Source organism: Penicillium canescens (assembly GCF_028828765.1).
Source record: "Penicillium canescens strain IBT 15451 chromosome Unknown utg000006l_segment0_segment0, whole genome shotgun sequence".
NCBI classification, from domain to species: domain Eukaryota; kingdom Fungi; phylum Ascomycota; class Eurotiomycetes; order Eurotiales; family Aspergillaceae; genus Penicillium; species Penicillium canescens.
In genome coordinates this window covers 1,756,113-1,778,950 of record NW_026703968.1, presented here as the reverse complement: position 1 = coordinate 1,778,950, position 22,838 = coordinate 1,756,113, and the positions used below count along the sequence as shown (strand labels likewise).

At 49.1% G+C, this 22,838-nt stretch overlaps 9 protein-coding genes across 9 annotated transcripts; 6 read left to right on the top strand and 3 right to left on the bottom strand.

Moving 5' to 3' along the window:
- The first annotated feature begins 403 nt into the window (after positions 1–403).
- On the top strand, positions 404–1,868 carry N7446_009634 (MutT/nudix family protein). Its single transcript, XM_058518379.1, has 4 exons — positions 404–499; positions 645–737; positions 1,217–1,457; positions 1,564–1,868. Exons 1-4 carry the CDS (start codon positions 449–451, stop codon positions 1,800–1,802), a joined length of 624 nt encoding a protein of 207 aa, XP_058369167.1. The 5' UTR covers positions 404–448; the 3' UTR covers positions 1,803–1,868.
- Position 1,869: 1 nt separating this feature from the next.
- N7446_009633 (putative NUDIX family hydrolase) lies at positions 1,870–2,956 on the bottom strand (the record flags this gene model as incomplete). Its single annotated transcript, XM_058518378.1, has 2 exons — positions 1,870–2,451; positions 2,537–2,956. 2 exons carry the CDS (start codon positions 2,954–2,956, stop codon positions 1,933–1,935), a joined length of 939 nt encoding a protein of 312 aa, XP_058369166.1. The 3' UTR covers positions 1,870–1,932.
- A 3,830-nt stretch (positions 2,957–6,786) lies between these two features.
- Positions 6,787–8,640, top strand: N7446_009632 (uncharacterized protein; the record flags this gene model as incomplete). The annotated part of the gene is made up of 3 exons (XM_058518377.1): positions 6,787–6,984; positions 7,044–8,420; positions 8,482–8,640. The coding sequence occupies 3 exons, from the start codon at positions 6,787–6,789 to the stop codon at positions 8,638–8,640; spliced, it is 1,734 nt and encodes a 577-aa protein (XP_058369165.1).
- A 1,477-nt stretch (positions 8,641–10,117) lies between these two features.
- Positions 10,118–11,625, top strand: N7446_009631 (dolichyl-phosphate beta-glucosyltransferase; the record flags this gene model as incomplete). The annotated part of the gene is made up of 3 exons (XM_058518376.1): positions 10,118–10,231; positions 10,376–11,209; positions 11,281–11,625. The coding sequence occupies 3 exons, from the start codon at positions 10,118–10,120 to the stop codon at positions 11,623–11,625; spliced, it is 1,293 nt and encodes a 430-aa protein (XP_058369164.1).
- A 1,726-nt stretch (positions 11,626–13,351) lies between these two features.
- Positions 13,352–14,146, top strand: N7446_009630 (uncharacterized protein; the record flags this gene model as incomplete). The annotated part of the gene is made up of 1 exon (XM_058518375.1): positions 13,352–14,146. The coding sequence occupies one exon, from the start codon at positions 13,352–13,354 to the stop codon at positions 14,144–14,146; it is 795 nt and encodes a 264-aa protein (XP_058369163.1).
- A 675-nt stretch (positions 14,147–14,821) lies between these two features.
- Positions 14,822–16,048, top strand: N7446_009629 (uncharacterized protein; the record flags this gene model as incomplete). The annotated part of the gene is made up of 1 exon (XM_058518374.1): positions 14,822–16,048. One exon carries the CDS (start codon positions 14,822–14,824, stop codon positions 16,046–16,048), a length of 1,227 nt encoding a protein of 408 aa, XP_058369162.1.
- Positions 16,049–17,208: 1,160 nt separating this feature from the next.
- On the top strand, positions 17,209–17,880 carry N7446_009628 (putative cell wall protein; the record flags this gene model as incomplete). The annotated part of the gene is made up of 1 exon (XM_058518373.1): positions 17,209–17,880. The coding sequence occupies one exon, from the start codon at positions 17,209–17,211 to the stop codon at positions 17,878–17,880; it is 672 nt and encodes a 223-aa protein (XP_058369161.1).
- Positions 17,881–18,996: 1,116 nt separating this feature from the next.
- On the bottom strand, positions 18,997–20,139 carry N7446_009627 (ATG3/ATG10 family protein; the record flags this gene model as incomplete). Its single annotated transcript, XM_058518372.1, is given in 3 exon segments — positions 18,997–19,540; positions 19,593–19,775; positions 19,790–20,139. 3 exon segments carry the CDS (start codon positions 20,137–20,139, stop codon positions 18,997–18,999), a joined length of 1,077 nt encoding a protein of 358 aa, XP_058369160.1.
- Positions 20,140–21,432: 1,293 nt separating this feature from the next.
- Positions 21,433–22,667, bottom strand: N7446_009626 (putative cyclin). Its single transcript, XM_058518371.1, has 2 exons — positions 22,243–22,667; positions 21,433–22,185 (listed from the first exon to the last, which is right to left on the bottom strand). Exons 1-2 carry the CDS (start codon positions 22,498–22,500, stop codon positions 21,541–21,543), a joined length of 903 nt encoding a protein of 300 aa, XP_058369159.1. The 5' UTR covers positions 22,501–22,667; the 3' UTR covers positions 21,433–21,540.
- Positions 22,668–22,838: the final 171 nt, after the last annotated feature.

Here is a 22,838-nt window from a genome sequence, read left to right as displayed (position 1 = left end):
ACTCCCAGGAGTATAGGTTCAAAAATTCCTGGCAAGAAGTCCGGGCCCAGTTTCCTTTGCCTGGCGCATTATTATTTAGTCTTATTATCGCATAGATAGCCTTGATGCGCAATGATATCGATGTTTTAATTCTCCAATAGCAGTCATCGTAGTTAATATGGGAGCCCATATTCCTGGGCTGTGGTCGTCTCCAATCTCCATATCTACTTATATACATACGTATTTTGAGTCGGTAAAAGACAATACCATCCTACGATCAGATCAATAAACACAAACGCTCCAGTGGTGCAGCATCGTTGGGAAGCAATGCATATATACTGCATATATACTGATAAGAAAGATAAGGGCTGTAACCCCACCATCCCCTCTCCAGGCTCCGTAGAAACATTGAAGCATAGCATAAGACGAATACATCTTCGATCTCACCATTTCTACCCACCCAATCATCATGCCAACCCCCTCACAAGCCAAGTCCCACCACATCTCCAGCGGTCCATTGGTAAGCCAACGTTCCTCCGAATCCCTTGGACATCACCCAAGTATATACGTCCAATCTATATCCAAACATAGACCGAAGAAACATCCACTTAAGGCGCAATACGACGCGTTCTTCTTGTTTGATGCTTGACTAACACTCCTTCCAGGATCCCAGCGAAGCCCGCTGGATCCGAATGGCCAAGATAACATACAGCGACCCCCTTGGCGTCGAACGAACATGGGAATCAGCTGAGCGTACGGTAAGATTCATCTTTTACTTGGACCTGTTTGCTTTCCGTTTGCCTTCTTCTTTGCCGTGGCTGGGGGTATATGTGCATGCATGACACCCAAAGCAGAGGTGTTGGCGTTTCCATCTCTCGAGGCTGCCACGATATAGATTTGTTTGCATGACAGATCCTGGACCCAGCCCCGGCATGGATTATGAATGGTTGCTTTGAGTGGTCAGCGCTGACATGCGCCCTCAACTTTGTAAATGCATACACCTGGGCGTTACCCGAGTCTACTGTATCCATCACAACTGGAATCATAGGTTGCCTGATGTTGTAAAGCTGTGCATCAACCATGTTGTCCATTCCAGCAATCAAGCAGCAAGCCTTATACTAAGGCAACTAATAAAAAAAAGAAAAGGAAAAAGAAGAAAAAAAGAAAAAAGAAACATACACTACTAACCCCAAACTCACTTCCTTGGTCCAATGCTAACCACATTCCATACACGCAGACCCGCCCCGCCGGCGTAGAACTCGACGGCGTCGGCATTGTCACAATCCTGAACAAAGAAACAGGCCCAGAACTACTTCTGCAAAAGCAATACAGACCCCCGATCGACAAGGTCGTCATTGAAGTTCCGGCTGGTCTTATCGATGCAGGCGAGACACCTGAGCATTGTGCTGTTCGGGAGCTCCATGAGGAGACGGGGTATGTTGGTGTGGCAGAGCAGATTAGTCCTGTGATGTATAACGGTATTATATCCCCTTTCTTTTTTTTTTTTTTGTGTTTGCCTTCCAAGGTTTTCTTGGTGCTATTTGTCATGTTATCATGGAATACCTGTACCTGACATCATCTTAGATCCCGGACTATGCAACACAAACTTGCACATGGTTCACGTCCGCGTCGACATGTCTCTGCCTGAGAACCAGAATCCCAAGCCTCAGCTTGAGGACAACGAGTTTATTGAGTGTTTTACTGTTCCGCTCAGCTCGTTGTTTGAGGAGACGAAGAAACTTGAGAAGGAGGGGTATGCTATTGATGCTCGGGTTGGAACGCTCGCCGAGGGAATTGAATTGGCCAAGAAGTGGAAGTTCTAGGGCGATAATTGCATGATATCTTGGTCTCAAATTGACCACCAGTTATCAAGCCAGACCTCTACCAATACATACAATGCACACCACGTCCACATTTACAAACCAAATCACCCAAATGACAAGAAACCCCTAACTAAATCTTCCCCTCCCCCTTCAACCCCTGATAGAGCGCCCAAGCAGCCAAAGTCTTCCCATCCCTAATCCCCTCCTTCCACAAATCCCCAAGCTCAACAACCTTAAGCGTAATCTTCTCCCCCTTCCCCCGTAATCCAGTCAACTTCCCCTGCAACGCCTTAATCTCCGTCAGAGGCATCTGCTTCTGACACAAAAACAACGGAATAAACTCATCACTGCCCCCAGCAGAAGGATAAACAGCGCGCTGCAGCCGTTCCCCGTAATCGGGTTCTTGGCCCGCCTGCAAAGCTAGCGCTGTCATGTCAATTAGCTCGCTCTGCTCGACTAGGAGACCGGTTTCTTCTTGGATTTCCTTTGCTGCGCTGCCAGCGAAGGTCCCGCTGTCGTCTAGCATTCCTGCCGGGATTTCCGGGAAGGAGAGGGATCCTGCTGGGATTCGGGGTTGGACTGTTAGGATTGTTTTTTTGTCTTTGTCGGAGGCTGAGGTGGACGGGATGTCACTTGGTTGGAGGATTAGCTGTTTATGAGTTAGAGTATGTATCAATATAAATGCTTCTTCCGCCTAGATGGATCATGCGTGTGTGTATCTCGGGTGGACTCACCAACATGCCAACACTCCCGCCCCGCAAAAATACACTGCCTGGCAAAGTCTCGCCCTGGCCATTTGATACGTCGGCCTTTAATTTGACGAACCCTAGCCGGTTCCCGCCGAATCGGTCGACAGCTTGGATGTCGATTTTACGGAGCACATATGGATCATTGTGGAATTCGTGCGAGGGGTGTTGTTGCCGGGCTAGGGATTGTTGGAGTGTCGCAATCCAGATTTTGAAGGCTGGGAATGAGAGTAAGTCTTTCTGGCTTAGGTCTGGGATGCTGTTGACGCGTAGGTCTGTATCTGGGATTGTGAATGTTGACATGGCTTTGGCTGGGCCTCTCAGACTGTGACTGGGGTTGAGACTGGACCTGAGGATGAAGCTGGGCTGTGCTGGTTTCAGGTGGAAGATATTTTGGAGCCGTTTCATTAATTGGATTCTTGGGCTCTTGGCTTGGGGTTAAGGGTTCAATTGGGTGAGTGGAGGAGATGTCGCATTTTGGAAGTTCATTGTTTTGGGGCCTATGACGTCGTGCAGTTGGGGACTTCATAACATGTACGTAGATTGCCAATGTTTATATGTGAATTATTTTGGATTATTTTCCCTTGGGCATTTGACACTTTACCATTAGGAATATAGTTGGAATAATTTAGAACACCGCTGCCTCGGTGATCAGCTTAGTTTGGCTCGCTTAATGCAGCTGTGAGCAAAGTACAGTGTTGAAGGTACAAGACTGCCCCTAGTCAGCTAATAGTAGTCCGGAGTACTACGAGCAGAAATCCTCCTCTATTTTTTCTCTTTTCTAGCAAATGAAAAGCAAACAAATAGGCTCAGTCAGACAACCCGATTTTTAATCCTACCATTCGACAAAACTACCTTGACCGTTGGAGTCTTTAACCCAAAATTCGACATCTTGTAGTAGTCGCGACCACGCTACTTCGCCAACCAAAGTTGGCCACTTGCTAGATCTTCCGCTAGCGGACCTCTCGCCGTTCATAGAATGACTCCTTTCTTAGTCCTTGCCTTTCCGCGGAAAGCCCGTGTGTTTGTAGGCGATATAGGGGTATCGGTCACCCTTCTGGTCCAAGCGGAGAAGATAGTATCAAACGCTCCGGCAGCGACTGCGTGGGCCGCTGAACCTATTCTGTAAAGAGTGGACTGAGAGGCATGGTCGTAAAACTCCCGTGACTGCGTAAGGAGTTTCTCTCCAGAATCCACGAAGCACTTCAGGAAGGAGCTTTCGTCAATGTCTATGACAAGTAAGGGTTAGACAAGCCTCCAGATTCCACATTATATCGCTTTAACTCTTGTTCAATATCCTAAGACATTGCTGGATTCCCTCGTAGTTATATCTGGATGGGTCTGCCAGCCGAAGTGCTAGGGTGACCGATCAGGTTGTAACTAACTCTCACTATTCCCGAGGCAGTTTTACCGTCACCTTTATTACGCTTCAAAGATCCAAGTATAGTGTTATGTAGGATTTGCTACTTGGGTGAAACACGTGTTTCGCAACACCTATAGATATATACTATCGGGGTCATGGATGTGTATACAGTGCCAACTATGTATTATTGGACAGTACACGAAAGCCTCGAAGCGAGTATACCGTTTCATGCATTGTTTTCGCTCTGCTTTGGCCTCTCTTCTTCCACTCCTTTTTTGTCCACTTTGGAGTGTCTCGGGTTCATCATGTAGAGTGTATGAAGGTTAGGGTGTGAAAGGAATTTGGCCTGTGACTGTATTTCTTCGCCATGACAAAGACCTAGTATTTTTAGATAGAAAACTAAGACGAGAAGGAAAAGCCGTAAAATTTGGGAGTCGAAGTAAACCCCTTATCAAGCCTGAGTCTCATACTCCGGAGGTCACATTCACCATTCTCCAACCATCCCTGTCAGAGCCGAGAGCGCAACATGCAACAACACACAATCAGATGCATACAGTAAAGTCATACCAATCGTAGGATTACCATAGCCGAGGTTACCCTAGCACAAAGAAAACGATCTTTTATGTACGCCGTACATGTACATGAAAGAGTGTGGGGGTCGCAAGTGAAGACATTCACCCGGGTAAAAGGTTGGCGTTAACCCGCAGCAAGTGTTCCCCCGCCCCATGCATAGCGCTAGCTATCGCATGGAAACATGGAAACCTGCAAGGTTATATTACCCAGACTTCTAGATGCCCAGGGCACCGCATTAGCCGAACACCTCATAGAGAGGGGGCCTGGATCGACAATTTTTTCACCCGGGTAAGTGGGAGGCACCCGCGCTCATCCGCTGTAGCTTTCGATATCACCCCATCACTCCTTGCAGTGAGATCGGGAGAGGCTGTTCCCCTTGAGAGTGGAGCGTAGTTGCCTCGTTTCTAAAATGCGACCCGGGTGAATCCGTCAATCCGTCAATCTGTCAATCTGTGTCGCAGGGTTTCTGTTTCTTTTTTTTTTTTCGGTCTGATCCTGGCTGACTTGGGTTCCCTTACTTTGTTTATATGTTTGGATAGCTACGGACTGAAACATTACGGGCGCTTGTGTTCAGGCAGATACTATACCCAACGTCATCGTGCCTGGTAATTTCAGAGTGCGGACATTTTGTTTGCGGCGGATATTGAGTATTTTCTGTGGCCTGTCCTGATTTAGTATCTGTATCCACATTCGTGTTAGGCTGATACTATACGAGTGCCAAAAAGGGCTGTTTCTAATCTTAAATTAGTATACCGAGGAAGTATAGGGGCAGTAATAATGATCAGCGCAGCAAATCCGAGTCGAAGGAATCATCTGAGCCCGGTTTTCCGTATGGCCATGTGGTCCAGTGCTCGTGGATTTACCCCTTGGTAAGCCCAGTACGTCGGCCTCGGTCCATTTACATTACCATCATGAGGCACATCACCGGATTGCCAGGAATGATATCCACTGGCAATTTGGCCGATGATGGTGTGCCAACCCCTTCCAATGAAACCTTTTGCTAGCTCATATCTACCTCGATTTAGACGATCCGAAAAAGAAAAAGCCATGTTACATACTAGTAGTCAATGTGAAGTATATTGCCCACCACGATACCCGGCTCAGCACAAAGCTCTTTGGTCGAAATCGCCATGATCATGGTCAAAGCTGTAAAGCTTGCGAGAAAAAAAGGACCGGTGAAGTCGAGCTCGGCGGCCGTGGCCAAAGAGCGGTGACGCACTCCAAAATGGCTTCCCTTGCGCGCGCTAGGGCAGACGGCCTCCTTGGCCTATCCAGATCGGGTCGCAGGTATTACTGTATGAAGATTTGGAATGGCTGTTGGGCAAGCCTGGGTTCTCCATGGGCATTGGGCAAAGGAAAAAGTGTAGGATCAGCTGTTTCAAATAGGTACAAAGTCGTATTTATATAATTAAAACACTGATTCTATCGTTCAACCAGTGATAGCCAGTCATAAAAAAACAGGTGAGGCTGTTTGGGAGTGTATATAGATCAGAACAAGGCGGCTATTGCACCAGCGCTACCAATCATGTAAGAGGGATCCGTTAAGAACATTCCCTGCAACGCGAGACAGGGGGATCGGAAAAAAAGGAGAGGTACAGCACAAATAAATACTGAAGGCAATCACAGTGATCGTCATCCTTGGAAGCACCCGGGTGTATGGGTGGCAGGCGCCTGATCTGCCTCGAATCTTTCTTTATAAAGTCCACCTTGTCCTCCCCTTCCAGACTCAAGCCTGAGCTTAGGTTCCACTTTCGGGCATCCACCACACGGGACAGGCTGAGCTCAAATGTGTTGAAATGGCCAATACGCCACCGTGCAAGGAGAGGCGTTGGTCCCGGGGCGCCAAGGCCAGATTATCGGAAGTTGTTCACACGTCACCCAGGTAAGTAAGCCCCCTCCGTTTCGCTTTCCCCGAGCTCACAATTGTAGATCTATCAAGAGATTATATTCTCAAGAGTTTGAGTCGATGACCAATCGGAGCTGCTGTTCAGACAGTCCTTCCCGACCGAAGGACAAGTGTACGGAGACATTCAGTAGCCCAGGCATGCGAGCAATCAAACGCTCACCGCGTGCCAGTGTAGCTCTCTCATCCAAACCACGTCGAGATAGCTTTCGTGTCGTGAAGGAGCGACAGCGCTTGTCAGGTTCAGCTTCTCCGGTAAACAAAATTGTGCCTCAGTGTATACAGGAACAAGCAAAGATTGACCAAAATACCCAACAAAAAGAAGAGTCAACACGCAACCATGCACCGCGTCCCGAGTTGGGCAGATCCCAATCAAGTCCTACTGCTGGTTACAGCACAATGGCTGTTGATCTCCAAGGGGCTCACGATAACCCACAGTATCAGATCCAGAAGTCACTCGAGCGTGACATGAGCAAGGTCGGAGTGATAGATCACAATTCACACATGGACTATGCGGCTATTGCTCAGGAAGCAAACCCGCAAATGATTAGGCAATTGGAGACCAACCCCATCGCCGAGGAACATCTCATTCATGAAGTGAGAGAAATCTACGCCGGGCTGGTCATAGTGGAGAAAAAGTGCATCGAAGTGATCAGGAATCTCTCGCAAATGGGCCCAAGAACGGAATTATCACAAGATCAGTGGAAAACGGTCATCTCGCTACACCGAATGCTCCTCCACGAACATCACGACTTTTTCTCGCTTCACAGCATCCCGCAGCCAGTCCGGTCGTGAAGCATCTCGCTGAGAAGTATGCTATGCCTGCTCGCATGTGGCGCTATGGGATTCATTCCTGCTTGGAACTGTTGCGCAAAAGACTGCCTGCCTCGCTAGACCACATGTTAGCCTTTATATACCTCTCGTATTCGATGATGACACTCCTTCTGGAGAGTGTCCCGCATTTCAGGGGAACCTGGATTGAGTGCCTAGGTGATCTAGCGCGGTATCGTATGGCAGTGGAAGATACAGATGTGGCGGACCGCGACATTTGGGCAGGGGTCTCGAAGTATTGGTACAATCAGGATACTGATCAATGTCCTGAAACTGGCCGGATTCAGCACCACCTAGCCGTGTTGTCTCGTCCGGATACTCTGCAGCAGTTCTTCTACTACACGAAAGCGTTGATCAGTGTGCGCCCATTTTCAAATGCGCGGGAGAGCATGGTCCAGCTGTTCAATCCTATCCTAAGTGCACCGGCTGATAGACACACTCTGATCACTTCTTTTGTGGCTGCTCATGGTGCTCTTTTCATGCATATGCCAGTTGAGCAGTTTGTTGCTCGGTCGAAGTTCTTCCTTTCCAATCTGCGCCAGGAGGTTAGCTGGCTAGGCCGAGAGGGACAGCAAGGCGTCTTTATCACATCCTGTAATATCGCTGCGATCTTTCAGTATGGCGATAAAGATGGAGCCTTTGCTACGGAGTTTACTTACGACGGAAACACCACAGCAGATGCTTATGCTCTCTCGAGGCAGTGGGCGGCTACCACAGCACCCAATGACCCAAATAACCACCCATACACCGACTTCTCATCCCAATTTGCATTTCGCGCGAGCTCTCTCGCTTTTCACACCTTGATAATCATCCTCGGTCAAGCCGGCGACCCGAACATGCTTCCAACCGTGCATGCCTCCATGGCGTTCGTGTGGTGCCTCACACTCCACCCAGCAGCTATCCAACGACTCGAGCCGCTAGTTCCATGGTCGATACTCGCAAACTACCTAAACACTTTACTCCGGCCCGACACCAACATTGCAAAAATTGAAGATGAATCGTTCCCCCGAATCGACGACACAACCTCTCAACAGCTACCGGAGGACTTTTTGATTAGAGGACAAACTTGGAGCCGGCTTTACTACCCTGCGAAATTCTTCGACGAGACGGCTGTAGAAGACGACAGATCATTGATTGAGGAGCCATCAACAATGCTCCCTAGAAGACACAGATGCTTGTGGCTTGGAGTGCGGATTGCAACTGTCTGTCTTGACCTGGGATATTTCCTAGTTCACTGTGCGCTGACAAGATCTTGATATTTAGTTCTCTCGCTGGATGACATATGACCAGACTCGACGGTTCACGCCTACCAGACTCGCACACGAATTTGCGCCAATTGCGCAATCTACTGATCACCTCAGTGGGAATATTTACTTGGCACCTAGTCCCTCGCTTGTTGACCAGGAGATGGAGGAAGTTTGAAATGCGGCCAGGGTGACCACCAGCTCTTTTTCAGGTTCCCCTGCGTGTGCGAGCGTGTGTGACATGGGACATGCACTCGGTGGGGATGACTGGCTGGTGGAATCCTGGTGTTTCCTTTCACCTTATCAGTGTTCAAGAAACCATCGACCATCTTGAGCGCTAATCCTTCCCATAGGTTCTTTCCGTGAACAACATCCGAGAGAGGATTTGCTTTTGTTTGTTTTTTGTTCGTTTCTTCGTTACTAGGCAGGAATATTCATGAGTCGGCCACGACTACACGACAGATATCAGATGCCAGATCTCAGATCTCAGATTCTTCCTGGACGAAGGCCACCACCTGGACCGTCTTTCCATGGACTCCCCACCTGAGGCCTCTAAATCCTCCAAGGATTGATCATTTTTCCCTTTGGCCTCGGATCTATAATGCTAGGATCCCCTACCGTGGACTGCTACCTTGCGTCTGCCTGTGGATTATTGAGACCTCGAAAATCTTCCCATGGGCTGAGCTATGCGCCTGCACTGACATTGGGGTTGTCATCTTTTAACTACGAGGATTACATCAATAACTCGTCGGCGTTGCATTACTGCAGTCAACCTGGAACGCCTTCTTTTCGGTACGACCAGAAAGCTCACCCCTGGAGCTTTCGCAAGGAAGTCAATCCTTGGCTTCTTGCTAGGATAGGCAGATGCATTAACATGGGAGGCCATTGCAAGGATAAATAGCTCTACACATGAGCTTCAAAAGAAGTGAGAAGACAGAAAAGAAAGGAGAGTGGAAAACAGATGTGGATAAGAAGGTGTTTATAGGGATTCATGGATGTTGTTCATAGCTTTTAGTTATCTCTTCCGTCTACTGACCCGTGGAGAGAATCTAGAGTTGAATCGCATAACTATGCATAGCCATACAGGCTCCGAGTATCGTATACTCGCATTCGCTAGCATGTTGGCGGACATCTTTCTCTCCATGGTTGCATCGCAGCCATATATAGCAAGAGCTTCGATGGTTTCGCATATTTCTGGCACTTCTACAGCACCACCCCGTTGGAATAGACTTTCACTCCTGTGTCATGTCAATTGGGGGTTACATTTTACCTCAAGTGGTAACAGATCTATGGAGGTATACGCGTAGACCAACAAATAAACGAGAATCAAACAAAGAGAAATGCAAAACACCAACAAATATCCACGAATAAGCATCTTTAGAAACCAACTAGTTTCCACTAACAAACGTAGCTCCTCCCGGCAGTGGAGTGCTGGTTATTTCGGGTGCAGCTTGCGCGTTGCCGATAAAAGGCCAAGCTGGCGATTACATGCAACATCCATTCCTCCCCTCTCTCCCCCTCTTCCCCGGAGATCCTCCATTCTACATGCACTTCCTATGAATTGAACATTTCCCCTTCGGCTGAAGTGAATGCCATTCCCTGGGCATCACCCAAGTCTCCAATCCGTCCCTTCCTCCACCTACGTCTAGCTCACCATGGCGACAGCTTGGGGTGAGGTCTGTCGCCAATGCGTCAGTACCGTCGCAGAAGTCCCAATCCAGATCCTACTCATCACAATCGCGGCTACCTTCCTCGGCCTATTCGTCCTGGTAAGTACAGTACACCTTTCCCTCCGTCCCGCTTGTACCAGCGCGCGCAGTGCAGTACCCATTCCAGACACACCCGCGCCAGACCAGACCAGAGCAGTCCCAATTGCAATTGCAAATCGCTAACGTGGCATTACAATCTACCAGTTCTCCCTTTTCATAATCCTCGTCGCGCCATCCCCACGCCTCCCCCTCCCAGAAGAAAAGAAGTATAGAACCCTAGCCAAAGATGGCTCCGTCACAAACCCCCAACCACTCCCCTGCTGGCTCGACAGCCTAAACGCGCAACTCAATAGCGATCGCAAAAGCACACCCACTCCATCTCTCGAACAGGCAGACCTCTTCATGTCCGTCGTCGTACCAGCCTACAATGAAGAAGACCGCCTAACCGGCATGCTGGAAGAAGCAGTCAACTACCTAGAACGCATGTACGGCACAGCAACAACCCGTGAAGGAAATGCCAACACCGGTAGCGAGAGCGAGACAAACGCAATGGAAACACGGTCAATGCGGAAACGCAAACCAATCACCGTCGCCAACGGAGACGCGAATGCGAACGGCCACGCCGCCGTCGCTACCTCGATTCCAGACCGCGGCTGGGAAATCATCCTCGTCTCGGATGGATCCACAGATCGCACCGAGGAAGTCGCGTTCCGCTTTGCGCGCGATCATCAGCTCTCGCTTCATCCCAAAGGTAATGCTGGGCCGTGGACACCTCAGGTTTCTGAGGGTGTGCATATCCCGCCTGGAACGATTCGGGTTGTGACCTTGACTGAGAACCGGGGCAAGGGCGGGGCTGTTACGCATGGCATGCGCCATGTTCGCGGTCAGTATGTTGTTTTTGCGGATGCAGACGGAGCGAGTAAGTTTGACGATCTGGGTAAGCTTGTTGGGGCGTGTCGCGATGTTGAGGATGTGCGTGGGCGTGGTGTGGCTGTTGGGTCGCGCGCGCATATGGTTGGGAGTGAGGCTGTTGTGAAGGTATGGAATTCGTTCGATTGTCGCATCCTTGTCGGTATGATCCTGGTATGGTACTAATGGTTTATTTGCAGCGATCTAAACTACGCAACTTCCTTATGCATTCCTTCCACTTGATCCTGTGGTTGATGACGCCTCCTAAGACTGCTACGGTTAAGGATACGCAGTGCGGGTTCAAGCTTTTTTCGCGTCCTGCGTTGCCCTATATCGTGCCATACATGCACTCCGAAGGCTGGATCTTCGATGTTGAGATGCTTATGTTGGCTGAGTTTGCCCGGATCCCCGTGGCTGAGGTTCCTGTGGGCTGGAGGGAAGTGAAGGGGAGCAAGTTGAATGTTCTTAGAGATAGCATTGGCATGGCCTGGGGTCTGGCTGTCCTGCGGGCGGCTTGGTCTCTTGGTGTGTATAGACAGCGATGAAGGTCGGGACTTGAATGCTCCGGCTATGATATTTCTTTCCATTGGCGTTTAAAGAGAATATATTGCATCTTGGACTTTTGCAGAGTTGAGTCTTTTTCTTGAACGGGTGTGGCGTAGTTGGAGATTGTCGACAAGTACAGCTGCGCAACAAGTGTGAGGTATGGCATGTCCAGCTCATCCTATCTAATATCTGCCGTGCTGGTCGCTATGTGATTATCTCTGATTCCTAGCGATCAGGCCAGCGCACTTGGAGGGCATGTCACCTCAATGATGTATAACTTGCCCGATAGGCTTCATCGTAGACGCCTCTTTGTATATTGGAATGCAATCTTCTGCATTATCAGGTTGGACATGATGTACTTATCTTATGTATGTCGTCATCGGGGTTGGATATCTGCGTAGATTTTGCGCACAGCATGTATCAAGCATGTAGCCAAAAAGGGAAGTCGACGATGTTGTGCACCCATTCTGCATGCGGGGGTAGCACTGTATGTACATATATTGCGTCAATCCTTTATCCCAGGTGAACTTCGAGTTTTGCAAACAGCTTGGATCTACTTTACAGTATTTTGGAGGTATATAGTGAAGTATTTAATGCCGCTATATCTTCAAATGCCTTTTTTCTGGTTATTTTGATGCTGTTTGTAACGCAGAACTACTATTGGAACATAGTGTTAGATCAAGTAGACTTTGACATCGAGTTCTGAAACAAAGCCAAAATGTATACAAGCTTATCGAATTGGATGTGAAGATGCGGTGGCTCCGTGTGCCGCTAAACAATCTCATAGTGGGTAATCCACGTGTGAACGAACTCTCCACCCTTGTGGACCCACAAGGGATTTCATGCTACAGAGTACAGTACAGTGGACTATCAGACTGTCCTTGAGTCTCTAATCGTTTACACCAACGTGTAGTTAAAAGGCGCCGTGTAGCCCCATACTGCAGTGTAACTACAAGTACAGGAATTGGTACACAAGCATAACTACCTATTGGTCCTGATTTCTCTCTTTTAGGGCAGCATGACCATCTGAGTCACAAATGATGAGCCCTTGAGATATCCTTACCTGAGACTCGAGAAGTATATCTGCGGCATACCTATCTCAAGTCATGCAACTATAAGAAAGTGGCAAAGCCGGAGTCTTTATCCTCGTTCCACCGATCCAATCTGTCTATAAAAGTTCTTAGGATCTTCGAAAATCCTTCCACATAACATCACTGTGGGTACACGGGTTCCTTACGGGTAGTCGGGCGATTGGTGGAGACCAAATGCCGACTCTACGGTCGAATTGGCCGAAGAACTTTCACTCAGACGTAATTCCGCCTCGGTGAAAAGTGAGCTGATTTATTCAGTGGGCGGCCATGGAGATGCCGATCAGATGTTTACGTATAAATGCTGTAATCTGCCCGGTGGCATTGTCTGATACTTGCATGCTGGGCTTCTATCGATCGTCCGACACCCTGAAAGTTTTATAACCCCTTTCTAGAACCACCTTACTTTAAGTTTGATCTATCGATCTATTCAGGGATAAAGCATTGATCTCTAATTGAACCTTTCTCGGTACCTGAAAGTTCTCATTTTCGTGTTTGGAAAAAAACTCTGACGGTGGCGACAAATATCTACATATACTCCCGAGCGGTACCACCGATTTTCGGAACATCGCCAGCGACAATCAACGAATTCGATATTTTCACTTGTTGTACTACAATCCCAGCAATTCCTGGAGAGATGGGATCATTCAAAATATCCAATCCGTCATCATTGACACCACATCTCCTCCGACTACCAGCAGAGCTCCGTCTCAAAATCTACGAATATGCCTTGGCAGTACCAAACGAGTACATGAACAAGCCATTGATAGTGGTCGACGACCGTGGCAAAGTCTTCACAGCCCGCGGCCAATACAGAGCCCTAGCAATGAGTCCAAGCTGGGTTGGCGAAGACGGCACAGCACGCAAGCTCCTCGCCGTCAACCACCAAATCCACGACGAAGCCGAAGACTACCTGTACTCACAGCACACGCTGTTCTTCCGCAACTCATTCAACCTAGATCGGCTGGGCGATTTCCTCGGCACGCTTAGCGCAACTGCGCGCTCGCGCATTCGCAGCGTTGGCTTTGAGGTCTTCTTCTTCGTTCATACGCAGACGGGCGTGCCGAAGCGTACCATCAAGCAGTATGAGCTTGCTGCCAGGCTTCTTTCCGAGAAGTTACCCGCTTGGCGGAGTGTGTTGTTTTATCTTGATCCGCGCTTTTATTATCCCTCTGCTAATGTTGGTGGGAGAGATCTCACGGCGAGGGGAGTGTTGGATCTTGCTATGCGGTTTGGGTGCTGCCGGGATATTAGTTTCTTTCCGTTGCCGAATGGTGATCAGCGCCTTTTGGAAGAAGCTCAGCAGTTTGTTTGGAGGAGTCGATCGCCGCCGAGGTCGCCTGCTTATTGTTCGCTTTCGAAGAAGTATCCGTTTGCTTCGGATTTCTCGAAGTCTTTGCCAAGTCACTGGTCCACGTCATCTGTTTTCTGATCAGAGTCTTTCTGCCTTTTTGTCTGCGTCTTCTGCGCTTGGGTGTTTTCATAGCCTGCTTTTTTGCTTTTCTTTTTGGTGGGTAGTCTCGTGGTTTGAGAGGTGCTAGTTATGCACCATGACGTCCATTGAGAAGTGCATATATCATTGGGGGCATCTTTGGCGCGACTTGCGATTATGTGTTTAGGTGTTTGATGTTTAAAGGGGATCTTTTGCTTAGTTATAGCCATGTAAAATAGATTCGTTAATATTTCTGGAATAATGGCGGATGTTAAGTTGCCTTGAATGTGGAGGTATAGAGAACTTTGACGTCATAGCCTCTGTTCACGGGAGTTCCTGTTGCAACCTCTCCCCATTTCCCCGTGTGGGGGTGATTTCCCCATACTTAAGTCTCTATGCCGCTGTCTCTTTACTTTACAAGTACACTACCTGAGTTACCTGGGTTACCTAAGCTACCTAAGCTACCTAAGGTCAGTACCCAAGCCTGCCCAACGAACTTTCACATGCGAACCTCAAATGAACTCGGCCCGTGTTAGCTGCAAACCGAATCATCGTGATTGACCGCTTCTTTCAGGCCCGGACTGGACAACGAAGCTCTGAGGTGGCCGATATCCACCCCCCAATATATGATATACCGCCTTATCGCACTTCGCTCGGAAAAACAATCTCGCCGCCATGAAGTCAACTAAGTTACCAGACGGCCACGGAAGTCTCTACAAAGAAGTGCGCTTCTCTCCGACACAAACCCCTATTCGTCGCACAAAATCGGTTTCGGCCACTATTCCTACACTCAACGGACGAGGCGCCCGATCTGTCCAAGGGACTCTGTTCACCATGGACACAGCCTACATCGACCAATCGCGGGCCCTCCTCGAGAGTCAACGATTACACTTCGAGAGTGAAAGATCACTGTTTGCGCAGGAAAGAAGGTTGTGGGATAAGGAACGGGCGCTGTTACGATCGAGAATCGCCGAGTTGGAGTCATCACTCAAGAGCCAAGGACACAAAACAGATAAATTGGGACCGGAGGCTGCCATGCTAGTGTTGGGCGCGTCGCAGTTGAACGGCAACAACTTCACGGCACAAGTGTGGGAGGGGTCAAGTCCAGGTAGTCGGCCAACAAGGGTATTCCGCGATCACTCCCCAGATCAAAGTCGCCTGTTGCCGATCTCCGAAGGGAATGGGATGAATCCGCCGTCCCTTGATCGGGCCCTTTCAGCCCAATCGCAGGTCGACGTACCGAGTCTGCCCGTGCCGATCGAGAAGCTTGACAGCACGTTGGATGGCATTACGCTCAAGTCTACTGCGTTGCCACCTGGGGTCGTCGCTCGAGTGATCACCCCGCCCTCGCCGTCGCCCCTGGTAACCTCCCCTGGAACCGCCCCTTCAACGGCTGTAAGGCCCGGCATGGAACATCGAAACAGTCTCAAACTGAAGCTGTCAGAACTCGGCCGGCCCAATGAGAATTTACTCCGCGATGCAGGTCACACTCCGATGGCGATCATCGAGGTAGATGAGAGCCGACAATCCACAAAGGAAGGGTCTCCCCTCGAGGTTCCCTTGGAGAACGAGGAAGATCCTGTCGCGCCCGTGGCAACCAATGTCCAGCAACCTGCTGAGAACAAGATGTCCTACTTTCCGGATGTACCAGACGATCCCGCTCTCAAGGGGCCCCTCGGTCTCATTAATGAGGAAGAACATGACTCCAGTTTTTTGAATGAATTAGATCAGAAACTCCTTGATCAGGCGAAGAATATCCTAGGCAACTCGGTTGAATCGGCTGATCCTAACGAAACCGACCCTGAATTGCCCAACCAAAACGAAAACGAGCCTGAGTTCAAGTTCAAGAAATCTACCAACTTTGGTACAGCATTTGGAATGTCGAATGTCGGTCAAATCTGAGGGCAATTTCCCCCACCGTCTGTGCTTTGACTTTCTTGTGATCTGTCTTCCTGTTCCTGTGGATCTTTTGTGCATGTTTTAATTTCTTGTCATCTTGGTGCATACGTGCATATCCACTTCATCTTGTTACCAATTTCTTTTCTTCTTTTGGCGACATCTCATGAGATAATGATCAATGATCTATGCCGATATGTGCAATACATGTTTCTGATTTCTTCCAAATTTGTTCTCGTTTCCAGGGCTACCTGATGAGGTCTTACTTTGACAGGCACCCGTGGCCCTAGCAAGTTGCATTTGGATTCCCCTGGGTTGGTATTGGAGTTCCTTGCGTGTGATATGTATACAATTGACTTGAATCCAATGTTCTGATTGGCCCCTTCCAAATTACTCCTGTGGAGGGGACCTTGGTGTCTTTGCTAGTATGCCTTACTCCGGGGACCCCTTGCAGCAAGTCTGCAACCTTTCTCGATTGGGCTCCACGTGGTTTTGCTGCTCTCCATACTGCCCACGCTATTCGACAGCGAAAATCTTGCAAATCCTCTCCTAGCTGAGGTAAAGCTCGGATGCTCGAGCTCGGACTCGAGGTCTTGCATAAGCTTCACGCTCGTCGCTTTGGGCTTGCCTTGGCTCTCGACAAAGCTACACCTCCCTTTCAACAAATCAGCTTGCCTATTTGCCCTAATTTCTCCCTCCTTGAGCCTAGATTTGATGTCTCTCATTGTTCCTCTCTTCGGTAACTGCCGTTGCCCTTTGGTACCTTGCTGATCACGGCCCTTGTGGCTTTTTTTAGGAGTGCCACCAAATGACTATAGTTCGTACCTTGCAGGAATCTCCCTATCTGTTCCTATCTGTTCCTGTTTAGCCCTTGACTCTCCCCACGATGCCCCTCAGTATAGGATTTGCATGGGTGTCGAAAAACTACATAAGGACCATACTTCACGCCTCATCTTGCTATTCCTCATCCTCATCCAAACAATCAGAGTCTCGACAGTCATTCGTTCTTCTGTCTCTTCATTCCAATCACTCTTTCAACTCTCTCTCTCTCTCTCTCTCTCTCTCTTATACAACTTCCAATCATTTAATCTTCGGATTTATTCCTTCGAGAACTCTCTCTATAACCACATTCTTTGTCATACCAACCAACCAACACAACCGCAACAATGGTCTCCTCCACTATCAGCTTCTCCGGCCTCATGTGCCTCGTCCTGGCTCTGGCCCCATCTACCGTCCTCTCTGCTCCTCAGATCCCGGGCCTCCCAGTTCCTGATTTGTTCAACCACCCCGCTGCTCCCACCGACAAAGGTCCCGGCAACAGCGACTCCGAAGCCGGCAGCGGTGTCCACGTTGCCATCCCCGGCGGACCCTACGTGAACGCCGGTGTCGGCTACAAGGATAGCCACCGCGGCCCCTGCGGCCCAGGCTCAGGCGATGACCACCACGCCGGAGCAGGCGTCGACGTCGGTATCCCCGGCGGTCCCTCCGTTAAGGTCGGCAACGGCGAGCACAGCCACCACGACGGTTACCCCTGCCCCGAGCCTCCTGCTCCCGCCCCGGTCGTCCCTGTCATGGCTCCCGCTCCTGCTCCCACTGCTCCAACCTACCTCCCTCCCACCTTCACCACACCAATCTTCATCCCAACCACCACCCCCGCAGCTGTCTGGTCTCCCGCTGTTCCCGTCGTTCAGCACTCCACCCCACTGATCCCCCGCCCTGCCCCATCTGCTTCTCCCGCGCCTTCCGTTATGCCCATCTTCAACGGTGCCTCCTCCATGGCACCGGGATCTTCCATCTTGGCAGTGGCTCTTCCTCTCGTCCTGGCTTTCTTCTACTAGAAGCTGCCGGTCTATAGGAATGCAGCCACGCTACCCAAGACGAAGATGGAGACGACATAACTACGGGAATGACGCCGGTATACCCCGACGGTTTTCCATGTCAGCGACAGGGACCTGGGGTTTATCTTGTGCATGCTTTTTTTCATGATTGATCACTTCGATGATTGATCGAAAACATTTTGTACCTTTTGTTCTTTTTTTTTTCTCTTCCTTGTTTACTTTTTGTGGATTGTTCCAAGATCCTTATAATGCTTTGTACCTCCCGGCTGGTGTACTCACCCTCAGATTTACCTGTATCTTCTGTGCTCGTTCATACGAGAGCTGATCTTTTACTTACTACCTACTAACTACTCACCTTTTATTTGGAACATTTCCTATCTTTTTTTATATCTCTTTATTTGTGCGTAAGCTATGCAGTTGATTCATATCTGGCGCTCGGGCGTGCGTTCGCACTATTCGGAGTTCCTTTGTTAAGATTACCTTTTGGTTTCTACTGGTGCTGTTTTGTCTTGTTTCTACTGAGTTCGAATATATTACTCTTGATATAATATCTGGTCCCTCTGTAATATTGATAACAGTAGACTTTCAGTGGAGCAATACAATGAAGTTTAAAAAATAATAGTCCAAAACAAACCATATAGAAAACTGTATGCAGCACATACATTAGACTGGTTCCATCCCTGTCGAGTCTAAACTTTTTGAGGACTCGATGATCTCCCGTGGCTGAGCGCCAAATCTTGGGGTCGACGCCAGGGGTTACTTACAGCTGTGATCTCGCAATATGATGTGTCTACATCTTCTAGAACTTTGATAGAGAACAGACTGCAATCTTTGGAATGGGACATTGCGCAAACCCAGCGGAGCTGATACGTAAGATAAGCAATCCAAATAACAAGGAAAATAGAATACAAGGAAATTGTTACTGTGCCCAGAAGTAGATCAACGCCAAAACTCATTTCATGTCATGCATATCGTATCTCGGAAATGAAACGAGCAAGTCACCGGGTCCGAATCCATGTCCAAGTCCAGGCAGTCGCATCCAATCTAGCTCGGAATACAGTTGCCTGGAAGCAAGGACTGGATCAAAACCAAGTTCTCTTGACTAAACTCGAGTTCTCATACCCCCATTGTGAAATCATGTTCAATGCCTGGCGTCACGCTGGCAATAAACTTGAGGAACACAACCAAGTACTGATCCACTCGAATGGCAACTTGCTCGTCCTCATCGTGCTGGAGCATCTCCCACTCATCCCCGCCGGGTTGTGCCTGATGTTCACCGAGCGATAGGCCCTGCGTCTCATCTACTAGGCCTTCCAACCCGCTGTTCCCGCCAGTTCGTAGAACCCGGCTCGCTTCTTCGCGTGACTGGGTCTGCTTGATCTTCTCGCGGCGCAGCTTGAGTGCTGCGTCGGCCCGGTCAAGGAGCGTCTTCATCACGGAGGCGTGGCGGCAGGGGTGCACACTGGCCATCTTGACACTTCCTTCGAACCAGGGGAAGTCCTCTAGCGTTACCGTCTTGTCCTTGTAGTCACCGACGATATCCTCCATCATTAAATGTGGTGGAAGTGGTTCTGATGGGGACAAATACCCAGATAGATATAGGCGGGGTGTGCGGTAGAAGTTAGAGTATGTGATGTAGAGTGTGTAAGTGCGGAGAGGTCTACTAAAAGGTCAGAATAATCGCGACAGTAAATGAAGAGATGTATACTCACTGCGTAGTCCCAGCCTGGCCAGCCGGCTCTCGAATAATAGCCTCCTCGTCATCGTCGTCGTCTTCCATATCCGGGATCTCATCATCATCCTCCTGCTCCCCCAGATTCCCAGATTCATCGACCGTCCGCACATCCCGGATCCTAGCTTCCTGCTTATCCTGGTCGCCAGCAGTGTCGCGCCCCCTCCAGTGCGCAACCAGCCATCCTCCCCATCCGCAGCATTTTCGCCGCCGTCACCGCCAGATAGGAAATCCCTCACGATCTCATCCTCAAGCCCCGCGTCGCCGGCGAAGTTATCGTTCAGTCGTCGGTGACAGGGCACGCCGCGGGTCACGAGGAACTGCTTGCCAGCTGGTAGATAGGAGACTCGCTTTGCTGGACTTGATGCGTCGCCCCAGGACCATGTGGGGAACTTGTAGACTAGGTAGTCGCCCGCGAGAACGAACTCCTCGGGTGTGATTTGGCCGGTGTTTCGGAAAGTCGAGGTTCGTGATACTGGCGCCAGGCGGTCCCGCCAGGTTGATAGTGTTGAGTGTAGGATATTCATGGTTTTGGATTATGTGAAGTGGTGAAGGTCTGGATGGGAGATGGAGGGGGGAAATGATAAGCGGTGGAGCACATGATCCGCCCCGCGTGAGCTTCGTCATTCCGACAACTTTACAGGTTCATATATGACATACATTCTTTGTCTATGACATGGCTGAAGGCTATAGGAGGCAAGTTTGAAGGTTCCGAAGGTAGTGCCTCTGGTTATATATATCTCACTCACTTTGGGAATTTCTTACTTTCAGGTGTTTGATCTATAGAGTAAAGGATATATATATAGTTCAGTGAACATTTGATATGTTACTGAAAATGTTATCTGGCATCATGATCTCGTGAACACAATTCTGTATCTAATCTTGAATCACAAGACATTTCAGGACATACAATAGGGGACATAAATGTGTCTATAGTGCCACTGACGAAGTCTTGGACAGTACACAAAAGCCTCGAAGCGAGTATGTTCCATGCATTGTTTCCGCCCTACTTTGGCCTCTCTTTTTTCACCCTTTCTTTCACACCTCTTTTTTGTCCACTTTCGAGTGCCTCGGGTTCATCACGTAGATTGTATAAAGTTGGTGGTGTGAAAGAACTTAACTACCGCCTACGACTATAGCTTGAAAGGCAAACGACCTACTAATCTGTTCGTATAATTTCACTTTTAGAATTACTATTCATTTGATTTCTCCATGCCTCTCTCGCTTCTCTCGATGATGAGGACAACTCAGACAATAACTTTAGTCCTAGCTATAGGAACGTACACAAGCATGGGGGATATAAAACCAGGTTACTTATCTTCGTTCCTAGTATCCATATCACTAGCCTTAAGGTGAGATAGTGGTTGGTACAATCTCTTGTTTTACACTAATAGCAATTTCTACTTCTCTTAGTCACAACGTAGTCAATGGACTAATTGACATAAGACTGCCATGGGCATAAATTGCTGGTGTTTATCTGAATGACACTAGATAGCTATATACCGAGAAAGATGTCATGGCGAGCAGGTCATAGTGGATCCTCAAGTCAAGTTAGTGCCCAAAGTCCTCAAAATGTCCTATTGGTGAGGAACAGGTGTCGAAGGGTAGGACCCAGCTCTTAAAGCCAATACTTGACCCATCAGCCAACCAGTGTTTTACTTGAACAACTGAATCTTCGGCCAGGATATCAACATCCCTCTCATAAACGGTTAGGACGTTGTGGGTGTGAGGCGGTTCACAGCAAGGATTTCTTCTGAGAGTGACCGTGATCTCACAGGAAGAGTCTGTCTGACGGGGCTTTCGAGGTGCCAGAGCTCCCTATGCCATCCGAGATATGATTTGGTAGCTCATAGCTTCTACAAGAGCTTCCCATCCAACATCACCTTTTGCCTGTGATCTAGGATTTCCAACATAATTCAACCCTCAGCTCACTCGCCTTCTTGCATCATTCGGCGTCGTTCAATCTCAGCTTCGACCTCATCCGGAACCATAGGAATGGTTTTATCCTTCCATTGACTAGCCTCGACCCGCATAAACCCTTCGGTACTTTGCAAAGCCACGACCAAGAAACCAAGCTCCTCACGATCAACATCGAAGACTTCCCACCAGTCGCCATCAACGAGCTTGACTCCTACTTCGCGCGAAGCAAGATAGATGGCAGCGACGGCTAGGGCATTGGGTTGATGTGTGACATATAGCAACTGAGGTGAGAGCAGTGCGGCGTTGAGATGCTGGATGACACGTTGAGCAACAGCGGGTTTTGCCACACCCAGAGTTTGTAGATATGTCAATGCAATAGTGTGCGGTAGGGCGACATGTGTATCGAAGCCGAGGGTGCGGAGGATGACGGACTCAATGCGAAGAAGCACCAATCGGGCGGATTGGTACCCGCCTTCCGTCAGGATGTAGGTTTCAGGAGCTGGAGGGGTCTTGGGAGCACCGTCTGGTTTCACAAACCACAAGGGCGAGGCATCCCGTGATAGAAGGAAGGTGTAGACATTGAGCACGGAGCGCGGGGAGGTGGGTAGGAAGGAAAGCTTGGCCGCTAGATAGAGAGCTGCAGCGGAGACATCCTACTCCGGTTAGTGGACACAAGGACAGAGAATTGAGGATAATTGGGGCTATATTACCTTGACTGAGTAAATTCGCAAGCTACCGCCGTCAGCTCCGAGCCAAAAACGCGTGAAGATCACAATGGCCTGGGAAATGATATCTTGCGACAAGTGCAGGAGAATGCCAGCGGTTTGGGTGAGCTGGGCACCTGCACAGCGGATCGAGGTTTCGAGATCAGCCGGGACGCCATCGATCGAGGACGAGGAGTTTGATAGCTGATCGGGGGTTGCTAGAGCGTTGGACAGGTGCTTCAACCCAGGATTGGTGGGAGCCATGACGAAGTGCAGAGAACGTGCAGTGACACAGATCCTAAACCGTACACGGGACGTAAATAGAACGACAACAATCAACACTATGTGGCGTGGCGAGAAGTCGTTATTATTTGGCAATCAGATCGCACAGGAAGAGTTGGTGGATCGTGGAGGTGGAGAGAGCTGTTCAGCCACCGCTATTTCGTTGCCCCAGCCTCTCTGTTTTCCTGCACGTCAAATCTCAAAAACATAGAGAAGATTAAACTTGACGTGAAACATTGTCACGTCTTCAATACTCCATCCTTCGTTTGACTGAGAGTATTTTCAGGGGTTGTTTCGTCTCTACTACTACTCACCGAGTC

Coding starts and splice junctions, on each gene's coding strand:
- N7446_009634 (XM_058518379.1), top strand. CDS start 449: ATGCCAACCCCCTCACAAGCCAAGTCCCACCACATCTCCAGCGGTCCA. Junction 738..1,216: donor GGGAATCAGCTGAGCGTACG/GTAAGATTCATC, acceptor CCATACACGCAG/ACCCGCCCCGCCGGCGTAGA. Junction 1,458..1,563: donor TAGTCCTGTGATGTATAACG/GTATTATATCCC, acceptor ACATCATCTTAG/ATCCCGGACTATGCAACACA.
- N7446_009626 (XM_058518371.1), bottom strand. CDS start 22,500: ATGGCTCCCACCAATCCTGGGTTGAAGCACCTGTCCAACGCTCTAGCA. Junction 22,186..22,242: donor TGCGAATTTACTCAGTCAAG/GTAATATAGCCC, acceptor TAACCGGAGTAG/GATGTCTCCGCTGCAGCTCT.